A 19,535-nucleotide genomic window follows, 5' to 3' on the forward strand; every position below is an offset into this window, starting at 1 on the left:
AGCTAACCAGAGTAGCTCTGTTCTCTCGCCTGCAAAACCGCCTTGACATGTTTCTGCTCTGGGTCATAAACAAACCGCAACACATGTCCACTTTCCCCCCGCATCGTCACTTTTTCTTTGCATTTTCACTTTGTTTGTGTGTAATTTTCCCAAAACCCTTTGAAAATGCTGTGGTTTATCCCCCAGAAGTAGAGAAATTCCATCATATGTTACCCCTTTAGCCCCCCGTCCTCCAACGAGACTGCAGTGCCCAATTATAATGTATGAACATGTGAAAGAATATATGTGAGCCCTGATTAAAATAAACTCTAAGCCATATTTTCGCATTTCTCCAGGTTCATCTGACATTGACTATGTTTACATGCAGCCAATAACCCTTTCATAACCAGAATATTAGCAATAATCCGGTTGCGCACGGCCATGTAAACACCCGCAAAACCCCGAATATGCTCATATTCCGGATTTTAAAACCCCAAATATGACCCCTGGGTTACTCCTTTTCTAACCCGAATATCAGGTCATATAAACGCACATCGGAATATCCCCATAGAAAGGAACATTATTTTGTGCTCTGCGCACGTCCTAGCCGCAAGGAATCTTGGTCTTTTGAGTACGACAGCTACTTGTATGTGGCGCGCGCAACCCACCGGACACCACAGAAGCAGAAGTAAACAAGCATGGCGAAATCCAGACGCGGCAGCACAGCACCACACTTTTGGAGCGAGGAGGAAACCGAATACTTCATTAGTATTGTGAAAGACATGAATATAATGTCTTTATTGACGGTAGAAAGAGGAAGAAGAAACGGAAATGAAGCATATTTGTGTCATGATGTTCTCCCTGCATCTGGACATTGTCCATGCGTCGCTGTTTAGATGGGGATATTCCAAATTATACCACTGACCATGTATACAGGAGTAACTCTTTCTGCTTAAGCATGTAAATGGGTTATTTCTAATGATTCAGAAACCGGAATACTGACCTTATCCCGAATACTAACGGCATGTAAACATAGTCAGTGATATGTCTGTGGCTCTGGACACCAACTGAGCACATGGAGTTGGACATTTCAGGTCTTTACAGACACATGAAACACCTCCAGAATTTCTACTTTCATGGATGAATTTGTTGCAAAGAAGGTTCTGCTGTGCCTCAAATATCTGAATCTCTTAAAAATACAGTAATCACTTAATAGTGTAATGTGTGTTGCAGACGACAAGACTGCTGTACGAAGGAAAATAAGGAAGGATGGAAATAAGACACTTTCAGTTGTTTATTTTTTTATTGTTACAAGGAAAACTATGTTTTCAATACATTTTTAATATATGTTCCAATTAAAAAAAAAAAAAAGCAATAGGCTCCAGCCCCCCGCGATCCTTAATTGGACTAAGCGGTAGAGGATGGATGGATGGATTATCTATATTATGTACATGTCACTACATTTTCAACCATAAGCGTCAGAAATAAACATGATTATTCCAGAGGGGGGAAAAAGCCACAAAATAGTTAACTGTGTTATTTGCATAACAGTGATTGTATGACTCACTTCTTGAATCCAGGTTTTTTTGCTTTTTGTAAAACTGTCTCTGTGCATTCAGTTATTAGCAATGTGCTCTTTAAAAGCTTTTGGCAATGTTCCTTTGATTTTTTCACAAGGCAACTGCACAATGAGATCCTTCATGTGTTCACACATAACGTCTGCCCACATCCCCACTGTCTTGCTGAACTGACCTTGTGATATTTTTTATTCGGTGTGCCAAATCAGCCATGACAAAGTTTTGTCTTTGTTTCATCAAAGTCATTAGAATTTGGGCAACAACTGGCATTGATGGTGAAGTGTTTGAAATCCTGTGAGTGGAAGTCTGCATCACTCTCTAAGATGCAGTCAGCTACAGGGTGTGGCGGTCCTGGTGGTGGTGGATGCATTTCACACGTGATGGTGAAATGCATCACCCTTTGAACAGGTGTGATCCTCCATCGCTGGGTATCACATGATGACTTCCTCACCCTGATCCATCTCATCTTGTTCATCTGAGGGCAGCAATACAAGACATGATTATCAAGGAGGGATGCATTAGGGTTTTCATGACAACACTTTTATGACACCATTAACCTTCCATCAACCCCACTATTTCCCACTGGTAACTAGAGGTGGGTGGATCAATTCTAATATCGATAATATCGATACCAACGCTGGTATTGATATTGAACAATCCTCGTGTAAAAAGATTGATACTCAAGCTTTTTTGCTCTCCCGCATGCACTGACTGCTGTGCACGCAGATTCATCAAAGTCTACTCTCTGTCTATAAGAGCAGCGCTGCGCTGTGTCACACAACACAGAGCAGTGCACCCTCCCTCCTCTGGTCTTTTGTTGTTGCGCCATCACATGGCTCAGCGGCGCCAGCCAACAGCCATGCAGGTAGGCTCACAGTGGCCCGCCCACTCAGCGATCTCCTTGAGTCAGCCCTCGACCTCAGGAGATTTTGTTTTAAGTTGTGTTGAGTGATTTTTTTTTAAACAAAAATGTTGATTGTGATAATAAAGTATTTTGTTGTCACGTACAATGTTTGGCAAAATTCTATCCTAGGTCTTTTGGATCTATGAAGCTTAAATATGAAAAAGTATTGATATCGGCAATACTGGGCCTGTATTTACTTGGTATCTGATCAGTACCAACATTCCTGGTATCGCCCACCTCTACTGGTAACAGCATCACCTCTGTGCTCCAGAAACCAAGAGAAAACCTGGTCCATAACAACAGCTACAATATAAATACTGCATCGTTGAATGTTTTGTTATGTCTATACTGAAACTATAGCATTTTTAGGTTCATATTGACCAGCAGTCCAAACGCATGTTACATTTTAACTGTTAAGAAAAGGGTAATACATGCTGTTGCTAATGATTAATACTACAGTGATTTGTCCTCCAGACACTTGAAGTCATTCCGGTGACACTGCTGTCAATCCTTGTTAGCTTCTCCGGTGGTCTGTTATATCCCAAACACAAAGTAAAATGTTCCTCTGTGGGCTTTTTGTCAACAAAGTGAAAAGAGCGCACGTATAATGTTTTATGATGTCTTTTCAAGTTGAGTTTTTTCAGCCACATCCTTCTGGGTTCCTCATCCCTTGGTTCGCAGTGGAAACTCTCTTAGTCCGGCTGCATGTTAAAACATCGCTGTTGTAGCCAGAGATTTAACTTTGTCTGGTTGTTACTAAAACCGCAAACAGCACAACACGTTCTCGAGCTGCCCAAAGACATTTTAAATGCTACGGGAGCTGATCATCATTTAGAAAAGAAAACAGTAAACTTTCAAATAATCTGGTACAGGAAACAAGAACCCTTAGTAAACAATGGCTCACTGCTACTTCCACCATCTCACAGGAAGTTGTACCCATAATTGCTTCGACAGCAGCACCCCAGGAATAAGATGGATGAATTGTTTAGGTTCTGGTTTTCATATATATTATTATTTTATTTCTGCTTCTATTTTGTCATTTGATTTTTAAATCGACCAGAATGGAAATAAGTGTTTTCACTTTCTTGTGTAATCCATGTTTATAACATATTTACAATTATATATGTACTTAGATTGAACTTAAATCACTCATCACGCTTTGAGTATAAAGATGACTTACTGTCCCCTGCTGGAATGGCGTGTGAGTCTAGAAAGTAGTTAGCAACACAAACTTGCACGTACGTACGTATGCACAACTGTTCTGAGCAGGTGCTTTAATTTGACAAAGACAGTGGCTGAAGACATTAAACCACTACACATTTCACTCATGTTACCGACATGAAACTTAAGGTACTCATGGTAACAGCAACATGAGACTTATCTCAACTGACTAAACCAATTGAGCTACAAAAACAAAATCAAATCAATAACACTAGCAACACTGTTAAACTATCATAAACAATAACATTTAAAACCTCAAAACCCTGAACTAGCATGGTGCATTGCAACACAGCATCCATTTATTGGTTAAATAAAATTGCTAATTTCTCCAAAAGTATTTGTCCTATCAACTTTCCATTTTTGCAGCATTCATCCTTGACCTAAAATATATAAGCATGCCAAACCGTAAATGTCAGCTCTTGCCTGGGTTTTGCATAATCAAAGCCAGAAACACACATGCATGCACACACACATGCACACAGAGGCCACTTAGTTATAATATCACTTTAAAGACATTTGACTTATTTAACTGTAAAATACACAGGAATTGAATCCAGTTACATGACATATCAGGGTTACAGGAAGTGAATATACAGGATGAACAGCAGTCTCCCATCCAGACACTCTTAGGGTCAACACTGCTGATAACAGGAACAGAGAGCTAAGATAAGCAGGCTGTTTGGAAAACTGCTATGGAGGATGATGATGGAATTGATGTGTTGGGTGCTGGGACAATGTGCTGGGTAGTGGATGGATAAATCAGAGGCACTGAACAGATGGACAGACAACCCAGGTGGTGACATGATGAACAGGACAAGCAACAACCAGACAAGGACCAGAGGGTCCTTGTGATGGGGTGATGGGCAGGCAGGACACAGGACAGAGACCAGCGACCCGAGGCGGAGTGTTGAGTGGCCGTACGGTATCCAGGAACACGGCAGAACAGAGTACAGACAGACGAGATAAGAGTTCAACTGACAGAACTGCCAAGAACAGACTCAAAAGGGCAGCAGTGACTCAAAGCAAACCACAACTGACGACATTTCAGCGTTGTGGACTGCATTTGCAAAACACGATGGTTCTGGACAAGGAGGAGAGTGAGTATGAAAGTGACGAGTTTATTCTTTATGAAATAATAATCAGCAACGTGAGCGACTGTGCGCAGCCGCGCACGTGCCCAAGCTGCACTCTTGTTTGGCACTTGAACTTTATTAGTGCGGATTAATAATGAGGCTGAGGATTTTTCACACAGAAATATAGATTTAAATAAATGAGCACTTCATATCTGTTAACCAGCAAAAACAGCGGCTCCCAATACTACTTTTGTTGGGCTCTATTTCTGTTTTGAAAGACACATACAATGGTGTTGAAAACTACAAACCAGGGGGCTGTTGTACTGTGCCTTGCATTTAAAGTTTTAATCATTTTCCACCCAGATTTTATTTTACTGTTGTAATTTCACACCTGAATGTGTCTTTATGACGTTTTAATCATCGTGAGCTGGCACGACATGTTATTTGTTCACATGGATTCACAATGGATTCAAAGTCAATCTGACCACATACATGTACACGGTGCTGTTATCCTCGTTTTTATGATACTCAGATATTAATTGACACCAAGTACCAATAACGAACCTTAGTTAAGTTTCAAATTTAATATAAAAATGACTATAAATAACTAATTCAGTCCCTTTGCATAAGGTTACATGAAGCTATAACCACAAATCATGTTTACATTTTCAAACCTATAAAGTGATAACTTTCATAAAGAAACAAAAGTTCAATCTAGAGGTGTAATACCAATTATTAGTTATCCACAATGTCAGAGAAACACTTGAAAAGTACTGAAAAACAGGACTCTAGATTAAGCTACGATAGTGAGTTTGTTCAATATGTACTGTATTTATCTGTGCATTAAATTCAAGAAGTATCATTGACATAATTACCCTGTGTGGACACATATTTGTGTATGGTATTGTAATTGCGTATATGCACTTGTGTACAATATACTCGGAAATTGTTGAACATATTTTCACCAAACTTGGTAGGAATATTCCTTGAGTGAGCATCTCCAGTTGATCAACATTTTGATTAGATCCCAGCTCATATGAGCCTTCCACAACCATATCAGTGAGTAAGTCCTTTTGGCTTCTCCCTTGTTTTTACTTGGGGTCACCACAGCAGATCTGAGATGGATCTGCATGTTCATTTTGCACCAGACACTCTTCGTGATGCAATTCCATATTACATGAAGAATGGGCAGGGGAGTTTTTTTGAACTGGAAACCTTCTGAACTGCAAACAAGCACACTTAACCGCTTGGCCACCACCCGTGCTCCACGAACATATCACTATTGGTGTTATTTTTCGAGATATATAAACATTTTTTTTACCAAATAAGCAATGCAGAAAGCAAACTGTTGGAAATGGTGTCTTTATGCAGTTTTTTAGCAGAGGGTGCTCCAATGGCATTGTTTACAGATCCTGGTCTCATGGCAAGTCGTGATTCAGCAGCTTGAAATATACATTAATCTATTAGTTTGTGATATTGTGATGAAAAGCACCTCCTTTTCGTCACAACAGCACAAATTCATTCTCATTCATTCCGTGATGGCTGCATGAAATTAAAATTGAAGTGTGTGTGTGTGTGTGGGGGGGGGCAGGGTGGTCATGGTTTGGTTGGGGGAAGGAGTAAGGTTAGGTTATGGTTAAGGTTAGGGTTGGGGGTAGGAGTAGGGTTAGTAATAGTGAGTTAAAAAAAAACCCTGTCATGAAAATCTGACTCAGTTTGTGACAGGAGCATGAAAAACAAAACAAATAAAAAACAAAACAAAACACGAGACTTGGCTGTGTTTTCAATGCTGTCAAGCATGGCTGGGACCCCATCACCCCTTGGTCACATTTGTCACAAGAGACAGAGGCAAAGTGACCAGCTGCCATTCATGATCAATCAATGCAGGCATTTCACAGCAACATGAGACAAATGGGTGCTATGAGAAGATGAGAAGGCTATTGTGCAAATGCTGAGCAGTGCAACACAGCAACTGCCAATCTGAGTGAAGCCAGCGTGACAGTAACATGATGTACATTGGTTGGCTGTTGGCTATATTTCTAGTTATTTATATAAAAAAAAATGTATCTGTAAACTGTGAAACATCAAGTCTCAATTACATTTCTTTGTCATAAGGGTCTGATAATGGAAAGTTTCAAATCACTGTGGCAGATATGTCGGTATCATAATTTTTTAAAATGATTATTATTCTCTAATATTGGTATCAGCCCCCCCCCCCCCCAAAAAAAAATCTACATTCCACATCAATCAGACTATAATTTCGACCCGATTGGTTAAAAGTTATAGTCAAGTTTGTCAAGGCAAACAAATCTCACACCAGTTTGTGATACCAGGCATAGGATCACGAAATGTGCATCCTGAAGTCTTGTGATTTCAGTGTCCTCACCTGAGTTTGTTTTGTTTATTTGTTTGTTTGTTTTCTTTATGTTTGTCAGCTGTTAAATTTAACATGGATTTGTCTTTGATGTCTCATCTCCTTGTTGATTTATGCTCTGCCATGTGTCTGTAGTGTCCCTCCAGTCCAGAGAAAAGCCGAGGAGCTGCGCCGGTTGCAACGGGAAGATCCGGGACCGTTTTATGCTGCAGGCGTTGGACAGGTACTGGCACGAGGACTGTCTGAAGTGTTCGTGCTGTGACTGCCGCCTGGGCCGAGTGGGTTCCACTCTCTATACACGGGCCAACCTCATCCTCTGCCGCAGGGACTACTTGAGGTAGAGCATCCAGCCTTGTCCCAAGCTGACTGCCGATACTGTGATGTTACATCAAACATCATGTCCTTATGTGGGCATGGATGGTATACGTTATGGTAATAAGGAATACTTTTACTGGTTTTCACAAGAACGTCACAGGGATTTCTGCCAACACTGAACGTGGCATTCCTTGCATGTCCCTACAGAGACACAAAGTTGGCTTTATGTCCACACAGCAAAGAAATGTCCACAGAAGAGAGCTTGATTCAGAGAGTCTCACATTAACAGAAGGATAGAAATGATGCAGGAGAAGCCTACATTTTTGTCATGATGGAAACAGGTGATTAGTGGGCAGACTTGTTTTTTTTCCCCCATCAAGACTAATTGTCTTAAGAAAGGTACAAACTAATGTTACGACACTGAACACTTTTCTGTTGGCACTGTAGAAGAAAAAAATGGCTTTTTTTTAGTTGTAACAGTTGGCTTGTTTAGTGACTTCTCAGTCAAAACCAGACAAACCGTTCACATTTTTTTTGCCCAATCCTAGAAGGGAACTAAAATAACTTTTCAGGCCTCTGGGGAAATGTGAATCACATTTGAGCTGAAGCATATTTATTTACCCATTTTTGGATATTTAACTCAAATCTGTTTTTTAATTCATCATCATAGTTTCTTTTGGGGTCCAGAAGATGAGGTTGTGATTTATGTTGTCCGGCATGATTCATTTATGAAAAGCCAAAAACACCACAGTCTTTAAACTGGATCGGAGACAACTCGACAAATACGCTTGGAGAGAACGTACATCTGCCAGCGGAATCATAATGACCAAAATCATTATTAGTACTGCCAACAGATACAGGAAAGCATACAGTATTCTTTGTCAGCAGGATATTTGTAGATCTGTGTGATGTCATAAAGCAGGACAAAAGAAAACCCTCTCATACAACGTTAAAGTATAAATAAAATTAACTATAGTATTCTCATGTTGAGAATATTATAGTCGAGTACTCGTTTTTGGCAAAGCCACACACCAAATTCTTAAGACAGATGGTTTTCTTTTAAGAGAGTGGCTATACAGCCAACCATTGGGTCAATAAAATAAATACGCGAGCATATACGCCCAACCACAACCGACCAATGAGCAGGCTTGTAAACTCACTTCCGGTTTCAATGTGGGAGGGAAAAACAGATATTTTCTCGCGGGCTGCGGGAGGGTTCGCAGGCCGCGGAGGAGCTGTGATCTAAAGCGGTTCTGTTTGGCTCATCACACCCAGGGAAAAGTGTCAAACTAACACCATCTTACAGCCAACAAGCAGCATTTTGTTCACAAACTGTTTTGTCGTTGTTAACAGGCTTCCGTTCAAAATGCTTATGAAGTTTATCTGTTTTCATCCATTGCGGTGTTTTCGCATGCCCTTCCTGACGCAACTCCACATTACATGGAGAAATGTGGCAGGGCTGGGATTTGAACCCGGAGCCTTCTGAACTGAAACCAAGTGCATTAACCACTTGGCCACCACCCCTGCTTGACAGCACTGTAACAGTAAAACTTGCAATTTCTAACCTACATTGTTTATAAATGTAACTATTAAATTCTAACATTTTTCTAACATTTAAATTCTCTATAAACATTTTACTTGTCAAAATTATTATTATTTTAAGTAGTATTAGTAGTTGTAGTAAAAAAACGGCTTCAAAACTGGACCTTTAATCTAGGGGTGTTGTGAGGGGGGCACATCCCTGCCCCACGCCCCCATTCCATCTGGATTCGCCCCTGCTTTGGCGTTTGAGCACAAAGAATGGATAACATTTATTTATGCAGAAAACATGACCAGATTTACAGGTAAGAAAGTTTTATTGCGTTTTCACATCATGTGCTCCTCAGAAAGAGAGTTTAGGTGCATTTGAGTGGAAAATAGTGTTAGTTGTTGACGCGTCGCGGAGGATCAGCTGTTTTTAACGAGATGATACGGAGCGGCTCAGCTCAGAATTCTAAATAAAGGAGTAAAATGAAGCATAAAAATGACTTTGTAAAGCTCAGTGCAGGTGTGCTGATCACCGCGCTTTAAGAGGTGAGAACGAGATGAAAAGCTCACAGCTCGCTTAAACGTGGGCAGTTCAGTCGAACCCCGACCTCCTGCCCACAGACCAAGTTTAATGCTGCTGTCGACCCACAATGCAAAAATAATAGTAACACACAGTGACTTGGAGAAGTAACTTTAATCTGATTACTGAGCTGGAAAGATTAACGCGTTAGATTACTCGTTACAAAAAAAGTGGTTAGATTAGAGTAACGCGTTACTAAGTAACGCGTTACCGGCATCACTGGAAATGACCACATAGTTTACAAGTATACAGAGAATGTTGCACATATATGAGTCAGACTACAGTTTTTGATTTAAGTTTTATGGTTAACTGGTTATGCTAATTGCTCATTTGCAGCAACAAAATACCTCTTTTTTCACCATAATTTTATAACATTTATATGTTTCAGTGTTGTTTCATGGCAACTCAGCACTTTGATAAAGCAGTGCCATTGGAAATAATTATTTTTGTTCTTTATTATAAACTGTTTTATTCTTTATTATTTTCTATTTCAACAGCCAAGGTGCATTTGACAATTTGTTGATTTTCAAGTATTTTAAGTTTTCAAATAATGTTCTGTTGTTAAATAAAGTGATGGAAGGAGAGAAAAATTGTTTCCCTGGCACATTTAAAAAAAATTCCCCACTAATCCGATTAATTGATTAATCGTGTCGAAACCCCATCAGATTCATCAATGATCCAAATAATTGTTTGTTGCAGCCCTAATATAGACTCTTATTTGCTTGGTGCTATGGAATCTGGAGATACTGTAAGTGCCAGCACCAAGGGGCCTCGGTGCCTCTACAGGACTTATGGTTTGGAGTGTTTATAGTCTTTACTGAAAGAAGACACAGTGAAGCCAGTACATGTTACAGCATGGTGTGATGATGTTTCTGTGCCTTTACCTTATTTACATTAAAAAAATACTTAAACCATGCAGACAGTCCCTTAAGATTCTGTGCATTCCCTGGAGTCACTGGAACACTCAGATGTTTGAACGACGAGAACTTCTCTCTACCTTTCATAAAACAAATGCTGCTGACAAGATATAAAACATTTTGGCCTCAGGACAATTTTAAAAAGATAATTTAGAGATCAAATGTCTATCTGACAAAAAACCCCATTTGGACTAAAATGCATGCAGCTAATGAATAAATAATGAACAGAATTTCAATCTGCATACTCTGTGCAACCTTTAGACCGTGAAACTCAGAGCCAATCCTGGCATAAACAGCTCTTTAGACAGCTGTAAAGTTCCGGGGAACAGAGGCGTTTGGTATCAGGTCAGCAGGAGAATGCCTGATACCTCGGCCACATTACTCAACTCATGTGTTAGTCTCATGTACAATCCAGCTGGATTTGGTTGGAACTAAATCTCTCATTAGCCGTGCTGCACTTATGAGACCAAAACCTCTTTTGACAGTTAAATTGGTTAGATTGCCTCCTGTTTTCCTCATCATTGCAAGGCTGCAGACCAAAAGCCTTTGAAGTGCAGGATTAAAACCATGTGATTTCTTTTAATTGGACCATTAGTAGAGAATTAGCATTGAGCTTCGTACCCTCGTTAAGGAAGGGAAAAAAACCCACCATGCCTGCTCAGGACTAAGGCTCGTTAGATCAAACATTCTGTTAATTAGGACTCGCTTTGTTGCCTCATTTGATGACGTTTTTTGTTCCTTGTGTGAGTCTCCGGGTTGCACATACCCCCCTCCCTTCCTTTGCGATGTCGTTATTCATAACCCACTTTTCTATATTTGGCTTCTGTTGGACTATGGGAATAGTCACGTATCTGCATGTATTCAGGGTCTTTGTTGGATGGTTTTAGAGGTCAGTGAGAGGTGAAGCCATCCACAGCTGCTCAGCCGTGAGTCCCACACTGGAAGCAACTCGTGCCTTCTAATTATTGTTGGGTGCTTTGAGGTGGAGCAGTGACGTAAGTCATGATCAGAGTAATTATATATCGTAATGCTCTGTGCAGCAAAAAACCCAAGTCTGGGTCGCTTGTGACATTTCCATATCAGGCAATCTCCATTCTGCTCTTCACCATCCATAGCTGGTAATGCAAAAGTGGAGCAAGCTGATCCATGAAGGATTTGACATTTGATTGAAATGTTTCTTTTGCAGGTCTCCTGTGAAACTACTTCATGTTTTCAGATGTTATTGAAATTTGCACTAGTAAGCCCTTCTCACGTGTTTAGAGGCGGATGTGATACCAACGCTATCCACACTATCTACCGCCAGCTGGGGAGGGTTACTTTGAAATGTGATCATTTACTGAATGCAATCAACAAACAAAAAAAACGTAATGTAATCTGAATACTTTGAATCGCTTCAAATTCAGTGAATGAAAATGATGTACTTCACACTAAAAACATAACTACAAATGTTCTTTGCTAAAAATCTGAAACTATGATTAAAAACAAGTATCTCAAAAAATCTATCCATCTATGATCTAAACACTTACTTTCTTTTAAGCCTCGTTTCCACCGAGCGGTCCGAACACTATTTTGTGTGTTTCCTCATTCAGATTTAGGGGTGAGTACCAAAATAACCAGGGCCCAATTTCATAAAGCGGTCTAACCTTTGAGTCTACTAAACTTATTTAGTCGACTAACGTTAGTCACCCAACATCCATCTAATCTCCAGTTCACATAGACGCTAAATTTGTAGATTAGCCGTCTAACATTAGTTGACGATTTTCACAGGCATAAGCGCCTCATGAGTGCCGTTGCCAAGAAATGCGGAGAGTTTTGTTTACTTCCAGATTGGTCGTCTGCTGTAACGATGGCCAAGTTCGGCACACGGTCCACTTGGAGACTGGATGGTGTTGCCGATAACCTGCCAAAAGGTCCCACAGGTGTAAACCTCAGGCAATCAAAACCTGAAGAAGAGCTGGCAGGCGTTGTTTGTCCTCGTTTGCTGGTTTGGCTGGAGTTATCATGTCCACGAAGAGAGATTGTAGGTGGACAGAAGCGGTATTGCTGTTGAACCTTGGCATCCATAAACATCTTCAATGGATTTCTGGTCACAGACACCTGCTCCTGCCTCAAGCTCTCCTTCCTTCCTGCTCCATCACGTGTGGTAAATGATAGCCACAATTTTTGAGGTAAGACACTGAAGTTTTGTCAGCTAAATAAAATTACCCTCCTCTGAAGCAAGCAAAAAACTTCAGTCGGCTAACGTGAGACTTTAGCCGACTAAGCGCTTTGTGCAAAGACTAACGTCAAGAAGTTGACTAAGTGAGTTTCGTTGACTAAACAAGATTAGACCTCTTTATGAAACCGGACCTCTGTACAATCCCACAATGAGGAGGTGCAGACTTTCCTGATAATCGTTGAAAGGTACAATGATATAACTCACACTGCCCATCTCAATGACCTGCACGTCTATGTCTACTATACTCCACCTACCAAACAAAGGGTACTGCTGGCAGTGAAACACAAGCCAAGCCATGCTCACTGTACCATACCGGCCAGACTGACCCAGTCCGTGACCTCCACACTCACTGGATTGGTTTGCAGCTGAGTGTGAAGCAGCTGGGATAGATCAGCACCTCTAAATTTGAGGCCATGGTTCTTAGTAGGAAACCGATGGATTGCCTACAACATGTAGGGAACGGTCTTGCCCCAAGTGAAGGAGTTCAAGTACTTGGGGACTTGTTCACGAGTGAGGGGAAATGAGCATGAGATTGGCCAGAGAATTGGTGCAGCAGGGCAGTATTGCATTCGCTCTACCGTACTGTTTGATGAAAAGGGGGCTGAGCCAAAAGCAGCTCTTGATCTACTGGTCATGTTCGTTCCTACTCTCATCTATGGTCATGAGGGTTAGGTCATGACTGAAAGAACTAGACTATGGGTACGAGCGGCCAAAATGGGCTTCCTCAGAGGGTGGCTGGTGTCTCCCTTAGAGATAGGGTGAGAAGTTCAGTTATCCGAGTGGAGCTCGGACTGAGTCGCTGCTCCTTCCCATTGAAAAGAGCCAGCTGAGGTGGTTCAGGCATCTTGGATGCCTCCTGGGTGCCTCCCTTGGGAGGTGTTCCAGGCACATCTTTGTGGGAGAACCATGGGGAAGAACCAGGACTAGTGGAGTATATATCGACGCTGGCCTGGAAACGCCTCGGATCCCCCAGTCAGGTGTCAATGTGGCACGGGAAGGGAAGTCTGGGTCCCCTGCTCAAGCTGTTGCCCCGTGACCCGAACCCGGAAAAACGGTTGAAGGTGAGTGATGATGATGATTTTAAAAACTACAACAAACTAATGGGGCAGATGGATGAGGTCAGAGTTTACATGAAATAGAGAAGAAGAAGAAGAATTGCCCAAACCTATGTATGAATCATTGTTCAGACATAGAATACAGATTTATCCTTTACATTTAACACATCCTAATTATATCTATTTATCACCAATCACTAGAGGCAGTAGGCAGCCATAGTCTATCATTTGGCAACCAACTCCACTGACTTGGCCACTTGCAGTGAAAGGAGCATGGCCAAACTGTGCGTATTTTTGATGGTGGGAGGAAACCAGAGTGCTTAGAAAAAACTACACGGAGAGAGCATGCATACTCCACTTAGAAATTTTGTTTTGTGAATTGTTCTGTAAATTGTGTAAATGGGTGTCTTCTTATGCAAGTCGAGACCCGTCCTGTACAGCAGCATGGACTCCCAAAATTTCCTGTGTATTTGTTTTGTTAACTGTGTCGATAGTATGGCCCAAGCAGAGGGTCACCCCTTTCAGTCTGGTCTGCTTGAGGTTTCTTCCTCAAATCATCAGAGGGAGTTTTCTCGTACCACTTTCGCCTTAGTATTCAGGGCAGCATGGCTCTGCCAATATCAGAAAAGTTCCATTTTAAAATTCTAATATGTTCAGCACAGCACCACAACATTCATGGTGTGCCAAAAACTATTACACCAGAAAGGAATAGCTGCCTGTTTACTGACCTAAGCCTGTATTTTGGATTACCCTTGTACGCCTCCCCTTCGTGGACTGATTACCATTGTTTTGACCTTAGACCTGAACTTATTACTGAGCGCGAGCTTGATTCCCTGTGTACTGACTCCTGTCTGTCTCTTTGAACAAGTCCCCAGCCTGCAGTTTAATTGAACTATCATAAATGATAATGAATTATGGTTAACTTCTAGTGTTCTCTGCATTGGGGTCCACTGTCTAATACATGACACAAACAAAAGGAAAAAAGATTGAGGATGCTTCCAACACTGACATGGGAACTCAAGCACATGGCCTTGTCCTGTTTTGCTATCTAAATGACATGTAGCCTAGCTGATTCATAGTTGTCTTGCAGTGTCATAGCGTTTTACTTGTGTCCAGTTAAAATCTGATTAATTCATCTTTATTTTTCCCTCAGTCATTCCGCTGTAATGGCTCTGCACCCCTCTTGTTCAAGGGACACTGTCTAGTGGTATGTTACGTTAGCTAATCATACTTTGCACTACTGATCTAGAACATCAAAGTTACACCACATTTATTCAGTTCATCATCATTATATGTTCTTTTAATGTGGAGACTTATAAGATGAAAGCATTTTTAAAAATTCTTTTCTATTGTCAGGTTCTCCGTTTTGCCATCTATATATGGGTGATTCTTAGACTACGGGCACTTATTATGTCCTTTGATCATATTGTATGAAAAACAGAAAAAAGGGGAAATTTCACACTTTTAGTTATCTTTACAATGAAAGTGTGTTAAGAAATTTGTTCTAGTAGTCTATGATGACTTTTTCACCTTTTTTCAGCATCATTATATGCCAATATTGCCGTTTTGTGCTTGTCCCACACCCAGACTTTTGATCTTCAATGATAAAAATGAATGGTAAAGAAACATTTTTTCTAATGTTTTAAATATCTCTGAATAAATATCAGTAAAATAGTCAAAACATAATTGTCATACAACTGTTGTGATTTTTTTAAACAAAATGTAGTTGTCCCACACTATTGCCGTAATTTCCCCACAACACTGTAATGTCCGTTTAAACAGTTTGTATGACAGATTGTTTGGGTAGTTTCTATGGAGATAAACAGTGACATCAGAGCACATGTATATAGCGCCAAATCACAACAGTTGCCCCAAGGCGCTTTATATTGTAAGGCAATGGTGTGGTGGAAATTACATTTACAAGGCCAGTAGTGCCCGTAGGTAAAGAATCACCCATATCTGTTTGGCCCTCAAAGGGACCTGCCATTTGATGCACATTTTACAAATGAGTAACTGTTCCTCATGCCATGGCTAAAGAAAATCAGGGAGGGCCACCAATGCATCATTTAAATCCTGTGCTGGACTACTGTCAAATTTCAGTGAAGCATTTTCAAAATTAAAGCCCTTCCATAGGCGAAATCATCAACAAATAAGCAAACTAGGTTTTCATCCTGTGGGAGATCTTGTGCTTTAAATGGATTGTTTTTTGTCTGGATGTGGGGTTGTATGGAAAACTTGATGCATTTGGGCCAGTGTTCTTCTGGAGCAGGTAAATTTTATATTAATACCCATTTTTGCAATTTTGTTGAAATACAGTGATTATAATTTATCACAAATGTTGTTAACAGAGTGTTGGGTCTGCCCACGGGCACTCTGGTTTAAAAGGTTAAAAGATGAACAATCCCATACAGCTGAAATCTAGAAAGATGATAGTGACTTTCAGTACAAAACAAAACCATAGTTGCCAGTTTTATAACCAGTGGGTATCTTCATGAGAAGTACTGACTCAGAGGCAGGGTCATGCTGAACTCGACTTTCTTTTTCCTTCGTGTCCTGGCTGAAATGCTTGTAAATGCATCCAGACTTCAGGTCAGCCTGTCACCCTTCTTCCCCCTGCAGGCTCTTTGGGGTGACTGGTAACTGTGCGGCCTGCAGTAAACTGATCCCTGCTTTTGAGATGGTGATGAGAGCCAGAGACAACGTCTACCATTTAGACTGCTTCGCCTGCCAGCTCTGCCGCCAGAGGGATTAGGGGAGCAATTAGCCAGGGAGATCGAATTCACTTGACTTATCTCTGGTAACTCAGGAGGGTGTAGTTGTGAGCTCGGGGGTCATTACATGAATATTACCAACGCACTGTAAGCAGAACTCTATGAAATTCAATGCAGTTCAAAGTGTGTACGCAACCTTTAGGGGTTAAGAACTTTCCGTATCAGTTAATCAAGCAGCAATCATGTAAGATTAATTCCCTGATTATAATAATGGTGGATATGTGCTTATAAGTATGGTAGAAATGTTCCACTGGGACCTCATGGTTCACATAATTCACTCATGGAAGTACTGAGACCCGGTTCTATATTCTTACACATATTATTTACACTGCAGATTTTGTGTGGGAGACACGTTTTTCCTGAAGAACAACATGATCTTGTGCCAGTTGGACTACGAAGGAAGCCATCTGAATGGGACCTCTGAGAGGGAGCCTCAGTGAGAGGTAATATTCTGATGACTTGGAACTACAGTCCTTCATAGCTACAGTGAGCTGAACTAAACCATGCACCAAACTATTTGGGAGTTAATTATAACCATGTGTTGATATAAGATTTTAAAACAGAAGCTGACTGCAAGATAATCCTTTTTTGGAGTGTTGTGCACCAGACAACAATCAGGTGTAGCACAATTAGTTTAATGACCTTTATTAATTTAGATTGGTCAAAACTCAATGTGCATTTGACAAAAAAACTGTTTTGCCCTATGTTTTGGAAATTGACATTTAAGACTAATACATCCCTGTGAGTGCAATGAAGTGTACACAGACTGGCCTGTGCATCCAGTTCATTCGATCATACCTTCAGATTCAGTTCACCTTTTAAAGTACTTGCATGTGCAATGCCCATGCGTTAGATATCAAAATATACAGAACAACCTCAGCATTCTGAATGTCAGGCATACATTTGTCTAGAACACTGTGTAAAAGATATCATTTGGCTCTAAAGCTGAAAATATTAAATAGATTTTTTGAAATACTGAAGATAAAACTGCCTTCTGCTTCTCCCTTTTTCCCCACTCAGAATTGCCACAACAGATCTGAGATGCATTTGAAGGTTGATGTGACATGAGTTTTATTTTTTTTGCTGAGTGTCCTTCCTGACCCAACTCCACATTCAGTAGAGAATTAGAAATTCTTGCTATTTCGTGAAAATACACCTTTATTCATTTGGATAAACTGTTTGACTGATAAAAATGGACTTGCTCAAGACTTTTGTGGCACAAAAGAGTGTAATATGATAATTTTGATCAATGTATAGCAAATGTCTAAAGAATAAATTATGTATTATGGTATTGTAATCTACAATTTGCATTACATAATACATTTATTTTTAGACATTTGCTATACATTGATCAAAAATCTTGAGACCTATTTTAAGAGGTCAAAAGGCACATTCTCTTTCCTATTTTTATGCTCATACAGCCAAGGGTATTGTTTTATATATATATACTCAACAAAAATATAAATGCAACACTTTTGGTTTTGCTCCCATTTTGTATGAGATGAACTCAAACATCTTAAACTTTTTCCACATACAATATCACCATTTCCCTCAAATATTGTTCACAAACCAGTCTAAATCTGTGATAGTGAGCACTTCTCCTTTGCTGAGATAATCCATCCCACCTCACAGGTGTGCCTTATCAAGATGCTGATTAGACACCATGATTAGTGCACAGGTGTGCCTTAGACTGCCCACCAAAAGGCCACTCTGAAAGGTGCAGTTTTGTTTTATTGGAGGGGATACCAGTCAGTATCTGATGTGACCACCATTTGCCTCATGCAGTGCAACACATCTCCTTCGCATAGAGTTGATCAGGTTGTCAATTGTGGCCTGTGGAATGTTGGTCCACTCCTCTTCAATGGCTGTGCGAAGTTGCTGGATATTGGTGCAGTTTTATCACACAGCACAATGCCACAGATGTCGCAAGATTTGAGGGAGCGTGCAATTGGCATGCTGACAGCAGGAATGTCAACCAGAGCTGTTGTTCATGTATTGAATGTTCATTTCTCTACCATAAGCTGTCTCCAAAGGCGTTTCAGAGAATTTGGCAGTACATCCAACCAGCCTCACAACTGCAGACCATGTGTAACCACACCAGCCCAGGACCTCCACATCCAGCATGTTCACCTCCAAGATCGTCTGAGACCAGCCACTCGACAGCTGCTGAAACAATCATTTGCATAACCAAAGAATTTCTGCACAAACTGTCAGAAACCATCTCAGGGAAGCTCATCTGCATGCTCATCGTCCTCATCGGGGTCTCGACCTGACTCCAGTTCGTCGTCGTAACCGACTTGAGTGGGCAATGCTCACATTCGCTGGCATTTGGCACATTGCAGAGGTGTTCTCTTCACGGATGAATCCCGATTCACACTGTTCAGGGCAGATAGCAGACAGTGTGTGTGGCATCGTGTGGGTGAGCGGTTTTCTGATGTCAATGTTGTGGATCAAGTGGCCCATGGTGGCGGTGGGGTTATGGTATGGGCAGGTGTCTGTTAAGGACGAAGAACAGGTACATTTTATTGATGGCATTTTGAATGCACAGAGATACCGTGACGAGATCCTGAGGCCCATTGTTGTGCCATACATCCAAGAACATCACCTCATGTTGCAGCAGGATAATGCACGCCCCATGTTGCAAGGATCTGTACACAATTCTTGGAAGCTGAAAATGTCCCAGTTCTTGCATACTCACCGGACAGGTCACCCATTGAGCATTTTGGGATGCTCTGGACCGGCGTATACGACAGCGTGTACCAGTTCCTGCCAATATCCAGCAACTTCGCACAGCCATTGAAGAGGAGTGGACCAACATTCCACAGGCCACAATTGACAACCTGATCAACTCTATGCGAAGGAGATGTGTTGCACTGCATGAGGCAAATGGTGGTCACATCAGATACTGACTGGTATCCCCCCCAATAAAACAAAACTGCACCTTTCAGAGTGGCCTTTTATTGTGGGCAGTCTAAGGCACACCTGTGCACTAATCATGGTGTCTAATCAGCATCTTGATATGGC

At 41.0% G+C, this 19,535-nt stretch overlaps 1 protein-coding gene across 1 annotated transcript; it reads left to right on the plus strand.

Moving 5' to 3' along the window:
* The first annotated feature begins 7,241 nt into the window (after positions 1-7,241).
* LOC117514867 (LIM domain only protein 3-like) lies at positions 7,242-16,492 on the plus strand. The gene is made up of 2 exons (XM_034175444.1): positions 7,242-7,465; positions 16,360-16,492. Exons 1-2 carry the CDS (start codon positions 7,242-7,244, stop codon positions 16,490-16,492), a joined length of 357 nt encoding a protein of 118 aa, XP_034031335.1.
* Positions 16,493-19,535: the final 3,043 nt, after the last annotated feature.

The sequence above is a fragment of the Thalassophryne amazonica genome, chromosome 8 (genome assembly GCF_902500255.1).
Source record: "Thalassophryne amazonica chromosome 8, fThaAma1.1, whole genome shotgun sequence".
In the NCBI taxonomy this organism is placed as follows: Eukaryota; Metazoa; Chordata; class Actinopteri; order Batrachoidiformes; family Batrachoididae; genus Thalassophryne; species Thalassophryne amazonica.

Coding starts and splice junctions, on each gene's coding strand:
- LOC117514867 (XM_034175444.1), top strand. CDS start 7,242: ATGCTCTGCCATGTGTCTGTAGTGTCCCTCCAGTCCAGAGAAAAGCCG. Junction 7,466..16,359: donor TGCCGCAGGGACTACTTGAG/GTAGAGCATCCA, acceptor TTCCCCCTGCAG/GCTCTTTGGGGTGACTGGTA.